At 34.7% G+C, this 18,801-nt stretch overlaps 1 protein-coding gene across 6 annotated transcripts in view; it reads left to right on the forward strand.

Annotated features, from left to right (window-relative positions):
• The window catches only part of Nox4 (NADPH oxidase 4), a 117,015-nt gene that overhangs the window by 22,843 nt on the left and 75,371 nt on the right, over window positions 1–18,801 (forward strand). For 3 of the 6 annotated variants that reach the window (XM_076937464.1, XM_034519684.2, XM_076937460.1), the window contains 4 exons: window positions 9,241–9,351; window positions 10,926–11,010; window positions 13,625–13,722; window positions 16,319–16,346. In XM_076937464.1, coding sequence (XP_076793579.1) covers window positions 9,241–9,351; window positions 10,926–11,010; window positions 13,625–13,722; window positions 16,319–16,346 — 322 coding nt within the window. The remainder of the gene's footprint in view (window positions 1–9,240; window positions 9,352–10,925; window positions 11,011–13,624; window positions 13,723–16,318; window positions 16,347–18,801) is intronic. The other 3 variants (XM_076937456.1, XM_034519690.2, XM_076937474.1) reach the window with 1 other exon arrangement.

Genomic DNA, 18,801 nt, shown 5'->3' on the forward strand with positions numbered 1-18,801 from the left:
ACACCTCTTGAAAATTCATACATTATTAGAGACCTGTCTGCTCCTGACACTGTCTGCTCCTGACAGCTTCCTGTCTTGGATTCTAAGAAGAAATTGAGCATCCTTGAAGTTACTCCAGTTGTGGGGAGACAGCCACTAGGCAAGAATTGCCTCTTTCCATCTACAGACAAATTACTGTCCAGAAAAGGACACACTTGCAGAATAGTTGACTGATTATATCTGCCTAGACAGAGTAATCAGCCCTTAATAATTCTGCATCACTAGGTCTGTCAGATGATCCTGGGCCAGAAGGCTGAAGATCGGATGCTCCCCAACGTTTTGTAGTATAGAGAGTGTCCAGGTATTCAGCGATTTCTATAAATTGGCTAAGTTTTAGAAACTATACTTTGTGCTTCCCATAATTTCAGTTAACTCAGTCATTCTGGATTTCTGACGGGGTCGAAAACTTATAGTCTAATAGCCAATCCTGGCTATTTACTTTCAGAGAAAAGATCTGAGTAGATGGTTTTCAGCTGACATTCATTCTAAAGCTAAAAAAGCCAGGATCAAAAGTAAGTGTTTTAGTTAGAAGAGATGACAGAGGTTCTGGTTAGTCAACAAAATGATGGACTGGGTATTAGAACTATCTTGTACCTCACTGGTACAATTAGGAATAATTATGCTCTAATTGTATTTTGAGAGAAAAGTTTTATTTTAACAGGAAGGGTGATATGTAGGAAGAGCTAAGGTGGGAGGAGTACTGAGAGGAAGAGAAGGAGTAAGGAGAGGAGGAGAAAAAGGAGAGGAGAAGCTAGGTGATGAGAGAAAGAAAGAAAGCGGGGAACGTGGAGGCAGATGTTCATGTGTCTCCACCAATCAAAGATAGTTGATATATCTAAGTTGGGTATTGGGTTACACTTCTGATTGAGCATTACCAAACTTACAAAGCCTTTGATTAACATTTTTAAAAAATTGTATAAAATCAAAAAGGAAAAGGGGGCATGGGATAAGGGTTTTCTAGGGAGGGGAAATGGGGAAAGGGGATGGCATCTGAAATGTAAATAAAATATCCAATAAAAAAAGAAAGAAAGGGGAAAAAAGAAAATTCATATATTATTTTTGATATTTAAGTTCTTTTTTAAATTATTTTTAATCATTTTTACATTCCAGTCATTACTTGTTTGTTTAGATTTAGTCCAATATATTTTATATTATTTGTGACTATTGTGAAGGGTGTTGTATCCCTACATTTTTTCTCAGCCAGTTTATCATATGTATAAAGGAAGGCTACTGATTTATTTACATTAATTTGCTATCCAGCCACTTTGCTGAAGTTGTTTTTCAGGTGTAGAAATTGTCTGGTAGATTTTTTGCCGTGGCTTATGTATGCTATCATATATTTTGCAAATAGTGATACCTTGACTTCTTTGATGATTTGTGTCCTCTCGATCTCCTTTTGTTGTCCTATTGCTCTAACTAGAACTTTGAGTACTATATTGATTAGATATGGGGAGATTGTGCAATTTTGTTCCTGATTTTAGTGGGATTGCTTCAAGGATCTCTACATTTACTTTGATATTGGATGTTGGATTGCTGTATATTGCTTTTATTATGTTTAGGTATGAGCCTTGAGTTCCTGATCTCTCCAATACTTTTAACATGAAGTCATGTTGTATTTTGTCAAATTCTTTTTAGGCATGTAATGAGATGATCTTGTGATTTTTTTTTCTTTTTAGTTTGTTTATATAGTGGATTACATTAATGGATTTTCCTGTATTGAACCAACCTTGTACCTCTAGGGTGAAGCCTACTTGATTATGTTGAATGATGGGTTTGATGTGTTCTTGGATGTGGTTTCCTAGGATTTTTTTCAGTATTTTTGAGTAGATATTCATAAGCGAAATTGGTCTGAAGTTCTCTTTCTTTGTTGGATCTTTGTGCAATTTAGGTTATAAGAGTAATTGTGGCTTTATAAAATGAATTAGGTAGTGTTCCTTCTGTTTCTATCTTATGGAATAGTTTGAGGAATGTTGGTATTTGCTCTTTTTGGAAATTCTAGTAGAATTCTTCACTAAAGCCATTTGGCCCTGAACTTTTTTTGGTTGTGAAGTTTTAAATGACTTCTTCTGTTTTCTTTGGGGATATGGGTTATTTAGGTAGTTTACCTTCTGTCGATTTAACTTTGTTATGTGGTCTAGAAAATCACCTCTTTTATCTGTATTTCCCAGGTTTATGAGTATTGACTTTTGTAGTAGGAACTGATGGGTTTTTTTTTTTTTTTCAATTTCTTTAGTTGTTGTTTCTTTACCTTTTCATTTCCGATTTTGTTATTTTGTATACTCTCTCTGTGCCTTTTAGTTAGTTTGACTATGGGTTTATCTATTTTGTTGATTTTCTTAAAAACTAGCTTTTGGTTTGGTGATATCTTGTATATTTTTCTTTGGTTGAACTCAGCCCTGAGTTTGACTATTTCCTGCCTTCTACTCCTCTTGGGTGTGTTTGCTTCTTCAGGTGTGCTGTTAGGTTGATAGTGTAGGATCTCTCCAATTTCTTTAGGAGGGCCCTTAGTGCTGTAAAATTTTCTCTTGACACTGCTTTTATTGTGTCCCACAAGTTTGGGAATGCTATCCAGGAATTCTTTTATTTCTTTCCCATTTTTTTCCTGACCAAGTTATCTTTGAGTAGAAAGTTGTTTTCATGGGTATGTGGGTTTTTGTTGTTATTGAAGTCTAGCCTTAGTCCATGGTGATTTTATAGGGAGCATGGGATTATTTCAATCTTCTTGTATTTGTTGAGGCTTGTTTTGCAACCAATTATATGGATACTTGGAGAAGGTACCACGAGGTGCTAAGAAGAAGGTATATGGTTTTGTTTTAGCATGAAATGTACTGTATCTGTTAAATCCATTAGGTCCATAACCTTTATTAGTTTCACTCTATGTTTGTTAAGTTTCTCTTTCAAATTGTACATTGGTGAGAGGGGGTAGCCAAATCTTCTGCTATTATTATGTATGGTTCAATGTGTGTTTTGAACTTTAGTAAAGTTTTTTCTTTTTATGTATGTGGGTGCCCTTGCATTTAAGGCATAGATATTCAGGATTGAGACTTGCTCTCACTGGATTTTTCCTTCAATGAATATGAAGTGTCCTTCCTAATTTCAATTAGTAACTTTTGGTTTAAAGTCTATTTTATAGGATATTAGAATGGCAACTGTTTATTTCTTGGGACCTTTGCTTAGAAGACTTATTTTCCAGCCTTTTACTCCGAGGTAGTGTTTATTATTGAGCTGTGTTTCTTGTATGCAGCAAAATGCCAGATCCTGCTTGTGTATCCAGTCTGTTAGCTTATGTCTTTTTATTGGGGAATTGAGCCCATTAATATTGAGAGATAAGACAGATAATTTTTAATTTTGTTATGTTTATTTTTATAGGTGGCATTATGTTTATGTGATTTTCTTTTTTTGTTTTTGTTGTGAGATGATTACTATCTTGTTTTTTCTTTGGTGTGGGTACCCTCCTTGTGTTGAAATTTTTCTTTCAGAATCTTCTATAAGGCTGGACTGATAGATAGATATTGTTTAATTTTGGTTTTGTCCTGAGATAATTTGGTTTCCCCATTTATCATGTTTGAGAGTTTTCCTTGCTATAGTAGCTTGGGTTAGCATTTGTGTTCTCTAAGGGTCTGTATAACCTCTCTCCAGGCTCTTCTGGATTTTTAGGGTCTCTGTTGAGAAGTCTGATGTAATTTTGATAGGCCTCACTCTCTATGTTAGTTGGCCTTTTCCCCTGACAGGTTTTAATATTCTTTCTTTGCTCTGTGTATTTAGTGCTTTGATTATTATGTGACAAGAGGATTTTCTTTTCTGGTTCAATCTATTAGGTATTCTATATGTTTTTTATACATTTATGGCCATCTCTTTCTTTATGTTAGGGAAGTTTTCTTCTATGATTTTGTTGAAAATGTTTTCAGGTTATTTGAGCTGGGAATCTTTGCTCTCTTCTATTTCTGTTATTCTTAGATTTGGTCTTTTCCTTGCGTCCTGGATTTCCTTGATGTTTTGGATTAGGAGGTTTTTGTTTTGTTTCTTTGACTATTATTTCAATATTTTCTAAGGTATCTTCTACACCTGAGATTACCTCTTCTATCTCTGTATTCTGTTGTTGATGCTTGAATCTGTAGTTCTTGACCTTTTTCCTAGGCTTTCCATTTCCTTTTCCAGGGTTCTGGGAACTGGATCTAGATGTGAGTCATTTGAAAGAGCAGCCAGTACTCTTAACTGCTGAGCCATATATCCAGTCCATATTTTGTGATTTATTTGGGAGAATCTTAGTGCTATTTGTGTGTCTTTAGAAATATGTTTTGATAATTTCATACATAGTAGTATATTTTCAAAATTCCAACCCTTCCTTGCCTCTACAACTCCTTCTTTTGCACTTTACTCCCTATATTTTATTTTTATTACCTCTTCCACAAGTATTGTCTCTAATAAACATATACAACCTACTGTGTCCATTTACTGTTCTTTGTATACACATGTGTTACGGATAGCCACTTAGGATTGGATAGGACATTGAGGGCACTTTCCTGTAGAAGAGTGATTCTTAATTATCTGTAGCCATTGATTGACTATAACTTTTCATTTCGTGGTGGGCCTTGTGAATTTTCCCCAGTTATGTTGATATGTCAGCTCCTGTAGTCATTTTCACATCTTATTTAGGTATCCATATTATTGTGATTTCACTGGTACAGTATCCTTTTCCGGTTGAAAAGACAATATTTCACATCAAGAATCCTAGTCCTTTGTCTTGTACAATCTTAATAGTCCCTTTTCTATGATGTTCCTGCAAAGTTAGATGTGTTTTAGTTGTATAATTTTTAGCTTGGCACCCCATGGCTTCTTACTGCATTTTGTCCCATATGGATTTTTATAAAAACGTCATCTTCTTCACAAATAAACATCTTTAATAAGGGGTGAGAAGTACTTGTGTTACTTTTGATTCATTTAAGCTTAGAACTTTAATAAGTTCAATAATTATAATTATATGCATGCCAGCTTTGAGATTAGTAAAATCAAATTGTTTAATGGATTTATATAATTTTTGTTGCCAAATTCTAAGTTAATTATAGTGTTGATAATATGAATTTTATTTTCTCTATATTTGAGCATGTATACTAGTTTCATAACTCATTTTTGGAGTTATTTATAATTTGGTGATAGTTAAGAAATAATATGGTTACATATTTTATAAAAAGTATGTATTGCACCATGAATATTAATTCTAATAACATGATGATTTTCAGAACATTGTGCATGTGTGTAATCAGTTAAAGTTTGCTTTTACAAAGTACTGTCATTACTTTAGGAGAAAGTACAACATTCTGTGAAGACTGGTCCTTGATTTTGAGAAACAGCATGGGTGTGAAGAAGCAGTAGACAGGAGCAACTCAGTGTCTGTAACCATGGAGTTGAGGGCCAGGCATAAGGACAGATTTGTTATTGTACAGATATTTATTTCTATGAATGGCATTGTGAGAATCAAGGGAATGCACTGAAACTTCAAGTTTGATGCCTATTCAGACACACATATATTTATGAGTGTACTAACTGAAGAGGACGTGGTGCTGGCACGTACTGCAGTGGTAACTCATAACCCAAGAATGCAGTGAACACACAGTCTTGGTGGAAGATGAAATTCAAGATCTTGATTTGGCTAGTGAGTTGTACTGATAACTGAGATATGATGTATGTGGCTCATGGGAACTATTGGTACTAGCTTAATCTGTTTCAAGATTTCCCTCCCATAGCCTTTCATGGCTTTTTTTTTTTTTTTGCCATGTTTTTAACATGGGATGAAAAGACATAGTCTTGAATAAAGAGTTTATTTTCAACAATTTTTGTGGCTTCAATCAAACTATTTGACTTCTTTCAATCTCTGAATATATCATCTTCAAATTCGTGGAATAGTTTCTTCTTTACAAAAAATTTGGAAACATCTTTTATTCATTCAAGTACATTATATAAATCAGATGATCAAGCAATGGTCCCAACTGCTGTTCTACATATATACTATGTCAGCTTTAAAGAGGTGAGGTTATTATCACTTCTTAGGTTATGTGTATTTGCAATAATACCTTTTATATTTCTTATAAAAATTAAGTCTTGTGTTAAACTTCTTAAAACATTTGGGCACATACATTGCAAAAATTGTAATAATGTAATGATTTCCTTCGTTTCTTGCCTTATAAACAGCACATCTTAGCTAACCAGCTTAAGACTGTAGTACTCAACCCAGGTTGCATGTTCAAATCATTTGGAAATATTGCAGGAATATTGCAGATATTACCACAAGACACTGAGCTCAGAATTCCTGGCTGAGTAGTTCTCATTTTGCTAACAGATAATCATCTGTGGGGTGACAGAGCCTACCTTACAGAGTTGATCTGAAGATCATCAGAAAAATCTGTTCCAAAGCAGCTAAAGCAAAATGATCTTAAAGTATTTTATAAATGTGCTCTTAGGGAGATATGAATGTACTTAAAGAAACAGGAGAACACATAGGAAGTTTAAGGCAACAACATGTCATGTATTGAATGGAGCAATTCTTTTTTGGGGGAAGGAGTTTTTTGTTTTTTATTCAAAACAAAACTATTTACGAATTGTGGGTCCATTCAAGATGTGGATTACAAAACCTGGTAAGTGAAAGAATGAATTTGAAAACAAGGAAGAGTTTCAACAATAGTTACCATTTTATTCATATTAAAAGTTTCACAAATATCTTAATGATAGCAACAAAGATGAACTTGTTTGCCTTGTTTTTGAAAAGGGGTCTTGGTTGTAGAGTAGCCTGACATAGTATAGACAATCTTCCATCATCCACTTCCTGAGTACTGGATAATACAATACCTACTTTAAAACCTTTTGTTTAAATCATTTATCTTGAAAAGTAGACTTCTACACACTTTATGAAGCTAGACAAAGTTTGACTTCATAATCTGTGGTCATGAAGTACACTTGTGCACCCTAAGCTCTCCAAAGTACACATTAGCATGGATCTGAAGACAATTGTTTCCCTTGCAGCCATGTTTGTGGACTGTCCTGCCATTGACCCCAGGAGTCAGTAAATTCTTCCCAGAATTTTGCCACATGTCACTATCACGGTCCTGAGGAAAAGCACTAGCAAAATGTCCTGTCCTTTTCTTGGCATAGGATTAGAGAGCAAGCTCAGGACAGACTCCTGATCATTGAGCCCAAGGTAGGGGTCAGACCCTCACTGAGATTCAGTCCCAGTGGCTTTCTCTGCCTTTAGAAAAGACAGAGCTCTTCTCCCTCACACTGAGTTCAATCCAGCAAGCTGTTCCAAATTCCTTCTAGACAAATCACAACACTTCCTGACATATTCTTGTGACTTTCTCTAGCTCAACTATCGTATTTGCATCTCATGCTTCTCTAATGGTTAAGAAAAGGAACAAGGACTATCTAATGGAAAGAGCTATTCAGAGGGAATACTTATCTAGGGCAGTTGTCTAAAATAAGTTACTTCTGGTTTCCATTGATCAGTCAACAAAGTATTTACTGCCTGCTATTTCCTTCTGTACTGTATTTAAAGCCACGTGTAAGAGGAAGCATATTCAATGCTTAATAGAATAGATGCTTGAGGCAGAGTCCTTAGGTTGGCATTTTAGTTCTATAACTTACAAAATGGTTGTTGTTGTTGTATAAAACCTTAATATCATAATGACACATTATTCTCCCATATAGAGGAGATATTATTAACACTAATTATTTCCTTATGTTTCAAGAGTGGGTTGATATAAATAAATATAAAGTGGTCAAACTGTACATGACTAGTAAAGATAGACAAGTGTGTTCAATAATATCTATAGGATTTATTTTGTATAATTCTTTATTTAAGCATGAAGAAATATTTTAGCATAATCAAATAGAAATGGCTTTCCTAAAAAAAAAAAAAAGTTAAAGCAAAACACACTAAGATGACAAAATACCCTAAGTATTTAAACAAGTGAATCACAGTCTTACTAGACATGGTCTTATGTCAAATTGCTAATTAGCAACATTATGAACCAAGTGTGTTTATTGGAGTGAGTCATGCACAGAAGCAAACTATACTGATGTTGTTTACATTTCTAATCTAACAATAGTTCAATCCACAGAATCAGAGAGTAGAATAATGATTACCAGGGGCTTGCAGTGGTGGCCCAGAGAGGAAAACTACTAGTTGAAGTGTAGAAGGGAGGAACAAGTTCTGATGGCCAGTGTAAGTGTTGCAATCCTAAGTCAGTAGCATATTGTGGAATTGCAGGTGGCCATAGAGCCAAGAAATGGTAAGAGTTGATACTAAGCAGGAAGTGATGTATCTCTTTGTTAGTCTGGTTTGATTATTCTACACTGTGTGTTCATATAAATACTTTACTTTTTACTTAATGAATGGGCACAGTACTTATTTGTCATTTTTAAAATAAAGTAAGATTTCAAAAAGAAGTAATAGGAACAAGTATTGAAAACATGATGCTGGGTGGTGGTGGCGCACGCCTTTAATCCCAGCACTTGGGAGGCAAAGGCAGGTGGATTTCTGAGTTCGAGGCCAGCCTGGTCTACAGAGTGAGTTCCAAAACAGCCAGGGCTGCACAGAGAAACCCTGTCTCGAAAAAAAAAACATGATAAGAGAATACAAAAGCAATGGAAGTCCTAGAAACATTGGGATATTGCCATCCTCAGGCCACGGTAGCACGCAAGAAGAATAGAGTTTAAGGTGATGCTATAAGAGGAATCAAACTACTGGGTAAAGAGCTTGGAGACAAGTGTGTGAGGATGCATAGGCTTGGCAGAAATGAAGAAAATATCAGAGAGAGGGGAGAACACACATCCAGTTTCTTTTAGAACTCTTCTGAGATTATCAGTGAATACGGATTCCTGTGCAGCTTGGTTGTGGATGTATAGAACACAATTGGATGAGATCTCAGGCTTCTTTCAGCTAGGATGGTACAAGAAATTGACCCTGAAATGGAAATGCATATTAAGGTTATTTAATCACTAGCAAAATGGAGAAAAATAAGTTTTAAGGCCATTGAGAGCAGAAAGAAATTGTTTTGGAGCTTTTAGTAAGATGAAATTCTGCAGCATTCTTGAAGGAGCTGGCATTTATCACGGTCCATAGGGAGCAGGATGATACATGCAACTTCAGATCAAGGCTGCTTTTCCTTTGTATTTGACTCTGTTTTGACCCTTGCCTTATTTGTTCAGCTAGGATTGTGTTTAAGCAGAGCTTCTGCATCTGTCCTGAACCTCAACTGCAGCCTTATCCTTTTACCTATGTGCCGAACAGTCCTGGCCTATCTTCGAGGATCACAGAAGGTACAGAAAAAACAAAAATCTTATTCGTGAATTTCTATGGCAAGATCTAGTGTAATAATCACATACTAGTTGTTCTGCTTTTATGAACTGGTTTTATTTAGACATCACTTCTCAGTGGTGCTAAGGGACACATTACCTATAAAAGTAGTCAGAAAACTATTCTGTAAACTAGACCAGGGAAGAGGATCACAGACGTATCATCCATCATGCTTTCAGGTACTATCTTCAGTACTATCATGACTCCTAACAACAACGCTACAGTCAGATTTTACTGGCTTAAGCTTGAGAACCTGAGGTATAGAAAGGATGATCAAACCAAGATCAGAAATAAATGATTGACAGAACTAAAGTTAAATCCAGTTCTTAGAGCTTGTCTACTGTATCAGACCTCATTGAGATTGGTATTTTATTTAGGAAACCCAGGTAAGCAAACTAGAGTACTGTGTTCTTTGTTCCTTGTACAAAATGATTACTAGTCTTTGCAATTTCCCATTGTTTCACACATGCTCGTTGTGAGCTATGCAAAAGGCCTTAGTGGATGACTGGATTGAATAGTGATCTTCAACTCAGTTGTGTGTGTGTGTGTGTGTGTGTGTGTGTGTGTGTGTGTGTGTGTTTGTAAAAATGAGAGGGAAATACTTTGGCATTTAAAAAACTACATTTTTTTTTGTCTTTAGTGCTTTGTATGAGTGTGAGCATGCACATGTTTGTATGTATGTTTTGATTTTTTACTAAAATAATCAGGGGTGCACTGATAGTTATGTTTTCATAGGTTTTAGTGATCTTTGAAGTGCATAATGCTGATTTACTGTAGCAAAACTTCTCAGATTTTTTCAGGTAATTATATTTGGAAGCATTTTATCTTGCATTCATTTATGGAAATAGTATTCCCTATATTGCATACTATTGTTAAATGCTAGGATGTGATCTCTCTGGCTGTCCATTGGCTTGACATAAAGAGAAGGAATATAAGTGCCAGAAAGCGAAAAGTTCCCTCCTAGGTTTCTCAGTAGGTAATAGGTCTTAAAAAGTTGTTGCCCAGTGTGAAGCACAGATAGTCAAAGATTCTTGACATTTATTTTCTACAAGATCAAGCAGGTATTTAAAACTACAGATGCCATTGAACTAACTTAAAAATAACTTTATTTTTTTTGAAGCACAGAGGATATCATATATTTTATCAAATTTAAACTTTAAAAATTATATATAGCCAGCTATCAGAAAGTTTCCTCTGACTGTGTTCCAACAGAAGAACTGCTCGTGACAGTTGGGGACAAATGTCAGCATAGACATTTATGTACAGTGACATTTTGTAGGATCACAATGTGGTTTCTAACTTTTTCACCTAACAGTTTATGTCTTTCAGGTTTTTTCAAATAAATAACGTATCTTTCCGCACTCATTTGAATGGTTTCAGTGACTAGTTATACCACAATTCTCTCACTTTTTACTAGGATACTTGTATTGTGTTTCCAATATTTTTCATGATATTAATAGCCATGCTGTAGTGAAAAATTTTGTATATATTTTGACTGGTTGTATTATTTTTACCATATCAATTAATTTTTATTTAGGTCCCTAGCAGGAGAACAAGAAGATTATTGGATAAAAGCAAGACTTTACACATCACCTGTGGCATAACTATTTGTATTTTCTCAGGTGAGAGAGCTGAAAAGCATTATTTTATTAGAATTGTATATTTTACCAAGGTGGAAACACTTAATTTTATTGTTTTGTATGTTTTCACCTCTAATGATCTTATTTGGAGATTTTCTAATTATCCTTGTAAATTCCTTTTTTGTGAGAGTTAGAAGAGAGTTAGGAGAAGAATTGCAGAACATAGGTGTTTCTTATGGCATTTTGCATTAAGTTTCCCAAATGCTAGATCTAAACTTATGCTGATTTTCTTGTAATAGTAAATAATTTCATTTGTAAAGTTTAAAATAAGGAGGCTTATTCCAGGCTTAAAGTTAAGATGGTACTACATAAAAATGAAAACTAGAAATGTGAAATTTTCATTTTAAAATATGATTCTAGGTCAAGATGTATTTGATAAGTACTATTTATATTGATAATTGTGTAGAAGAATAGACTTTAAATATGTGTAATTTTATCTTGATTCATTTCAAGTTAGCAAATGTAAACTTTAAGTTTTGATCTTCAACATTTCTACATAATATGCTATAGGTTTCAGCATGTATATAGTGATATGTACCCACTGTTACAGTATCATAATGAATATTTTCACTGTTCTAAACATACTCAGTGTTCTTCAAGTTCATGTTTCTTTTCTTTCTGATACAAAACATTTTCCCCATTAACTGATTTATTCATGTTACCTCCTAGTTGCAGCTCCCTTCTCTTCTCTCTTCCCCATCCCTCCCTCACAAATCCATTGCCCCATTACTCCCTTCCCTTTTCCTTAGAGAAGGGGAAGCCCCCGACTTGGGTACCTGTCTGTTGTGGAACATCAATTTGCAGCAGGGTTCCAGACGGGTCCTAGGTCCAGTCTCTACTTGCTTTTTGTTTGTGGTTCAGTCACTGTGAACTACATGTGCCCAGGTTAGTTAACTCTGTAGATACTCTTGTGGTGTTCCTGACTCATCCTGCTCACACACTTACATTTGTCCACAAGACTCCTCAAGGTCCTCCTGATATTTGACTGTGGGTCTCTGCATCTGTTTCCAACCGCTGCTGAATAAAGGCTAATGACACAATCAATTGGACAAAACAGAAGCGTAAAAAATGGAGAAAGATCTTTAGTAAATGTACATCCAACAGAGGACTAATTTTCAAAATGTAAGAAGAACTCAAGAAATTAGACACCAGGAAATTAAATAACTCAGTTTTAAAATGGCATATAGATATAAATAGACTTCTCAACAGAGGAATCTCTAATAGCTGAGAAGCACTTAAAAACATCCTTAGTCTTCTGGGAAATACAAATCAAAATGGTTCTAGTGGATTATATTCATTTGAGCAGATTTTTGGGTTCTCTATTTCAATATTTTATTTGTATATTCTTCTGCCAGTAGCATACTCTTTTTTGCACTGTATACTTTATGGTACTTTAAAATTACACCTGATATCAGTGCACTCCATTTTGATACACAACTTGTTAGCCTGAATTACAATTCCTAAAATAACCTTTTAGGTTATTTGGTATTCTGAGCCCTTCTTGCCTCTACTGTTCCTTGTGAGTAACTAGTAGTACTTGGTGCTTCTGTATTTTATACTCTACATTTTACACATTGTAAGCTTTTCTATTCTTCAGGCCATGTATTTTTTTGAAACAGCATACTTCATGTATTATTTTAATCATTACTGTTAGTTAACAATTATAGAACTTATATATAGTTCATTACTGTCTTCATGAGTTTACAGATAAATTCAAAACTAGTAGATAGGTGTCTTTAATCAACATGTTATCACAGAATGTTAATGTATACCTGATTTAACCTTAAAAAACAGGCTAGGAAAGGAGGAAGTTTTGAGGCCTAGTTGAACAGATCACTTGCTCCCTCCTTGCATCTCAGGAGATAATTTTCATTTCTGGCTATGACAAAATGAGTTGTCTGAAACTTCTAGTAATTTTCTGGCACATGCATCTTTTATATGAGCTCATAGTCATCTGAGCACTCTGTTGGCAGTGCCTTTATAGGTTGGTTGGTTGTCAAGTGGTAATCACTATTTTCCCGAGTTTTGCTTCCACGAAGTGCCTCTTAACCCTCTACTGTTGAGTTTAAAAAATTATCTATTGATTGTGGAAGATTTCCTCTGGTTAAAATCCATTCAGAAAGCTACAATTTGGTAATGGATGACAGTGAAGTACATAAGATAGAGTAGGTTAGAGCTTTGGGAAAGATGAACTGTGTGGAATACAAAGATATGCAGGAACCAGTAAGCAGTTTATTGAACAAATGAATGTTTGTGTTGATAGACACAAAATATAAATGTGTGTGTGTGTGTGTGTGTGTGTGTGTGTGTGTGTGTGTGTAGAGAAAGAGAGAGAGACATTAAGTGAGAATCTTCTCTAGATCTTGACTTGAAATACTGTGGCTATTTTACTCTAGCTTTTGAAAATTTAGTAAACTATCTATATTCCGGTGACTTTGATTTTGTGTTTGAGAATGATTTCAATTCAGGATTTTATTGCTTATGTAACTATTGCAGTTTTATTTTTAATCTGTAATTGTTTATGGAGAATAGATGGCTTCTAGCCAAGGAACATATGTAGAAACCTCACTGACTTATACCTGGTGTGGTTCTGTAGGTGTGCATGTAGCTGCCCACTTGGTGAATGCCCTCAACTTTTCAGTGAACTACAGTGAAGATTTTCTTGAACTGAATGCAGCAAGATACCAGAATGAGGTGGGTGGTCTCTGCCTTTCCATTTTCCATTCACTTGTCATTAGATAACTAATGAGGGTCTGTGATTTTTACAGAAAATATGTACCTTGCTGCTCCTTTGAGTGCTTTTAAAATGCAGTTGTCAAGTTGAGTTTTATTCCCTTTCAATAGAAATTGCCGGTAATTACTATTCTATAGTTTCTCCTGCTGAAAATGGGAGTGTGCAGTGTCTACTTTTTATATCCTGCAATATTCAGAAGGTTGCCACTCAGGTCTGCTTTCTGACTCCCAGCAGCTTTTGTCTAATTCTTCCCATTTAGTTGAGAGTGTCGACAGTGCCAATCTCAGGAAAAAAAATACTTTAATAACTCACTTACTGTGCTTGGGTGGAAAAGGGCACAGTTGTAGGTTGATTATTTGTCGATACTAAATAATGAATTTATTTGACTTAAAAGGTTACTGTTTTTTTTTTTTAATGATTACTTTAGTTGCATGAGATAGATGACCTTGAGCTGAATTTACAAAAATGGGCTATCAAACTTAGGAGCAATATTCTTCCATATGATCTTTTATATGTTTATGAGATGAAATTATATGTGCTGAGCCAGAGTCAGATGCTCAGCACATTTATAGCACTGGTCAGTTCCCTGTTGCTGAGTACTTTCACATTGTCTTCAGGTAGTCATTTCTTCTCAAGGTCATTGCTGTACCCACACGACATTGCTGTCTCTCTGACCTTTTCTGATGAAGGACAGTGACTAGCTTGATCGTGCTAGCCTTTTTGTCCTGGGAATACTTTTATGCCTGCCCATTATGTTAGAGATTGTCTTTAACAACATCATCATGTTGGCAGCCAAAGTACATGGCTTGAAACTGGAAATGGACCCCCAGACAGAGTTATTAAATTAACAAGCTGGCAAGCCAAGGATTGGTAAGATTCTGAACAGAGCTTTACCAACCTAAGACAGAAGTGCATTGCTTTGTATAATGCATATTTCATGATAGATATGGACGGCATTATTGTCAGAACGACCAAAGACAGGCTCTTGTTTATGAAATAAAAAAGGGGGGCGAGGCAAAGAGCTTTTGGGGCAGCTTGATAAGAATCTGACATGGGCCAAGGACAAAGAAATGGGCTGCTTGGCAGAAATCTGACACTGGCCAAGGACAAGGAAGTGGGCAGCTTATCAAGAATCTGACATTAGGCTAGAACAAAGAAGTAATTTCAGGAAGGAATCTAAATCTTAGGCTAGAATAGGGAAATAGGCTTCAGACATGAAAATGACTTTGGGCTAGAACAGAGAAATAGGCTCAGATATTTTGGTCATCCTGTTAAGCCCTTAGAAACAGTGATCATGGGAGTGTTCACAGAATTTTGTTTATTACCTTGCTTGTTGTTTGATTATTTGTGTTTATAGCCTTGCTTGTTCCTTGACTATTTGCATCTATTGTTTTGCTAGTTCCTCAACCTATAACTGACTTGCATGTAACTAAAATGGTATAAAAGCAAAAAAGAGGAGGAAGGATGAAATAAGGGGTTTCTAGGGTGGAAAAATGGAAAAACGGCATGACATCTAAAATGTAAATAAATAAAATATCTAATAATAAAAAAGTTCTCCTCATCCCAGACTCCATTTTTTTCTTCTACATACCATTAGGACTTTCCTAGATAATACGACTTAATATTTGATTGTCTTCTTAAAAGGAAACATGACAGAACAAATTGTAAAACTGAATGCCTCAAATCATTTTTGATAAATCTCTTCTTGCCTCTAGTATTGTCTATAGATAGGGCCTGGCCATTTCTCTATTTAAAAAGGATCACTAGGTGATTATATACCGCACAAAATGTTGAGATTCACTGGAGAATCTAGCTTCTTAGCTTCTCAGTGATAGCTCTCCATATTTCATGATTTCTGACTAAGTTCTGTTTCTCATTTCCCCACTTCCTCTCCCTGGACTGTCTCTCAGCCTTAATATCATATTAGCAATGGTTACCTGTTTCCTGTCCCCACTCTAGTTTCCTTTGCCTGGCATTGCCTTTTATGCACCTCTTTCTTTAACACCTATAACAGGTTTCCTGCTTTCATACTATTTATGTTTAGTTGCCCCATATTCCACTATGTTGGCTTTTTTAGTCTTAAAAAAATTACTTTTTGATTGAGCATTGAACACAATGTGTTTAAAAGCTATCTCAGTTTTAGAGACAGGAAAATAATGAATTTATAAATTTACAATCTGCTGGGAAACATAATGAGGCATATATATAACATCTTATATGTTACATAAATTATATATTTAATTTCGCACTATAACTTAAACTGTTGTATCTCAAAATTGTTAAACACCACCATTACAGACAGCTTGTAATCAGATCAATAGTCTGCTTCTAAGTTAGCCAATGCTCTCATTTTCTATGATGGGAAGATTACTCTAGTTTTGCTTTTTATAATGCAAAACTGTCCTGAGTGTTAATTCATTGAGCCTGTCACTTGTACTGGATGAATATTGCCATAATTCCTAATATACAGCAACACACCTGGCAAACTTCTTGCTTAGGTTTATGTCACTAGCATTTTATTTTTCAGCCAAATGTTTTATTCTTTTCTTTTCTCAGGATCCCAGAAAGCTTCTCTTCACAACTGGTAAGTTTTTATTCATAGTTTTTCAACAATGAGTGAAACAAAGGTTTTTGAAAATAAGCACAGTCAAATTACACATCAATTGATACATGGTAAATTACAACATTCTATAATTGATAGCAATAGTTTAGGTATGATGCTGTGATGCCCTCTGAGGTAAGAAAACCAATAGAGTCATGAATAGATAAAGAAAAACAGTAATCAGACACATTGGTTTGCTATACAGTTTTTGGCAAGTTCTTTAAATGATAACACTATAATCCTCATGCCTCATGAAGGCCTGCTTAGAGCTATGGCTATAGCTGGTTTTGTTGCAGGTAATATACTGCTCTCAAAGTTTAGCAGGAAAATATTGGACTATAAGTGTTAGTGTAATTCTAGTAATTGAGTCATCTTAAAATGATATATGAGATATGATCGTAAAACACATGAATGGCAAAGTTATAATCAGTTATGTTTTGGGGCTTCTTTATAAAAACATATGTCTTTAATTAATATTTTTTACTAAAGGAAGTTTAATGAAAGAATGCCTTGAGATTCTTAACATTCTTCAAAAAGTAGTTTCAAAGATATAAAATATATTGATTATATAGGTATTACATAAAGACAAAGTAGCATAGTTAATGCTTTTGACTAAGTAGAAGATCTCCACCCAGGATAAAACCTCATCATCTTATGTTCTTCACGTCAAGTCTAATAGAGACTCCATAGCAACCTTTTCATATTCTCAGGAACAGCACCTTGGCAAAGTAACAGTCTGTGAGATGGGATTTACACACTATAAAGTTTTTCTTGTGTAGACAATACTATTGTTAGTTCTTTTCTTTTATTGCAGTGTGTTTAATCTTCTATTGTCTTCTCTCTTGGTGCCTAATTATTTTTTAATATACTAAGAAATTATTTCTTAAAACTAAAGGACATAAATGTACAATATAATAATTACACTTAGTATTTAGGAAATGAAAAGTGTATTGAAAGTAAGAATTTATACAATAAATTCAATAGTTTTGAGTATACACACATCCCTTTAAAAATGCTTGCATAGTAAACTTTTCCTAATTCAATAATACATTCCATGATGAGCATAAAATACTTGACATTTAATTAGAATAAGAAAAATGTGCATAAACAAACCCAATTATGTTTTTAATTAAGTTAAAAGAAGTAGAATAATGAGCAGAATACGATGTGTTTCTGACTGCATTGTGTAATGGAACAAATGTGGTTCAATGTCATTCACATAGGGCTGTATAGTACAATGGTGTATTGTAAAGGTTCACACGGGACACTATAGTAAAATTCTATATTGTAAAGGCTACTAATTAGTCACTTTCATATCAGTACATATGAATAAATAAGAAGACACAGACCAATTTTTTTTCTCCTAAAAATAAAAATACACATTTGGCTTTATTTTTTGAGAAGATCAAGTACTTCCAGAAAAGTGTGATTCATATAGGTGAGCTTAACTTTGCCCAGTGCAACTAGACAAGTGATTCATTTTAGTCTGCTTTTCCTGTGTCTTAGAAATTGTATCTATAAATTGCTAGTAGGTTAGAACTTAGTTATACCCCAAGGGTACATAGGGGACCAGTCAATGTTTCAGGGATGATTCAATGTTTATTACTTAGAGTCCTCTATACTGCAATTTTCTATGTTGTTTAAACTGCCTGGATGTACCACTAGATCAAGATTTCTCTTTAGAGCAGCTTTATTTTATATAAAACATGTAATCACACACTTTGAATGCCAATCACTAATTAATTGAACACAGAAACCCACTTGTTTATATGTTTAAATTTGATGCAGAGATCTGCACCACTATCCACATAATACATTACCCAGCTTTTTCCTATTTACTTTCACTAAGTAGGACCTGGGGCTACATTGAGGAGATCTCAACCCTTTCCTTTTAAGTAATTTTAATTACAACAGATAATATATTTTGACCAGTAGTTCTCTAGGACTAAATCCAAGGATTTCACATTTTGGGCAAATACTCTGACTGAGCTTCATATTCAGAGTGAACTATATGGACTCTTAATCATTTGACAGACAGATTCCTGCATGTGCAAGTTTAATGCTTCATTATTCATAGTAGCCAAGAAGTTGAAATAGCCAAGATGAATAGCTAGAGATAATGTGATACACATATGTGATCAAATTTTTATCAATAAAGAAAAACGAAATCATGACATTTACAGGAAACAAATGGAACTGGATGTTATGTTAAGCCAGAAAGCCTTTGTGCTTTCTCCCACAATAAATTCCTACTTTAATTTTTATATGTATGCATGCATATGTGCATGTGTACATACAGGTGTGTGTGTGTGTGTGTGTGTGTGTGTGTGTGTGTGTGTGTTAGGAGGTGTGTGGATGTAGATCAAGAAACCAAAAATAAATTCATGGAGAGGGTATTGGAATCCTAAAGAGTGAATGGGAGGAGCAGAATACTGCA

Source organism: Arvicanthis niloticus, chromosome 1, assembly GCF_011762505.2.
Source record: "Arvicanthis niloticus isolate mArvNil1 chromosome 1, mArvNil1.pat.X, whole genome shotgun sequence".
Classification (NCBI taxonomy): Eukaryota; Metazoa; Chordata; class Mammalia; order Rodentia; family Muridae; genus Arvicanthis; species Arvicanthis niloticus.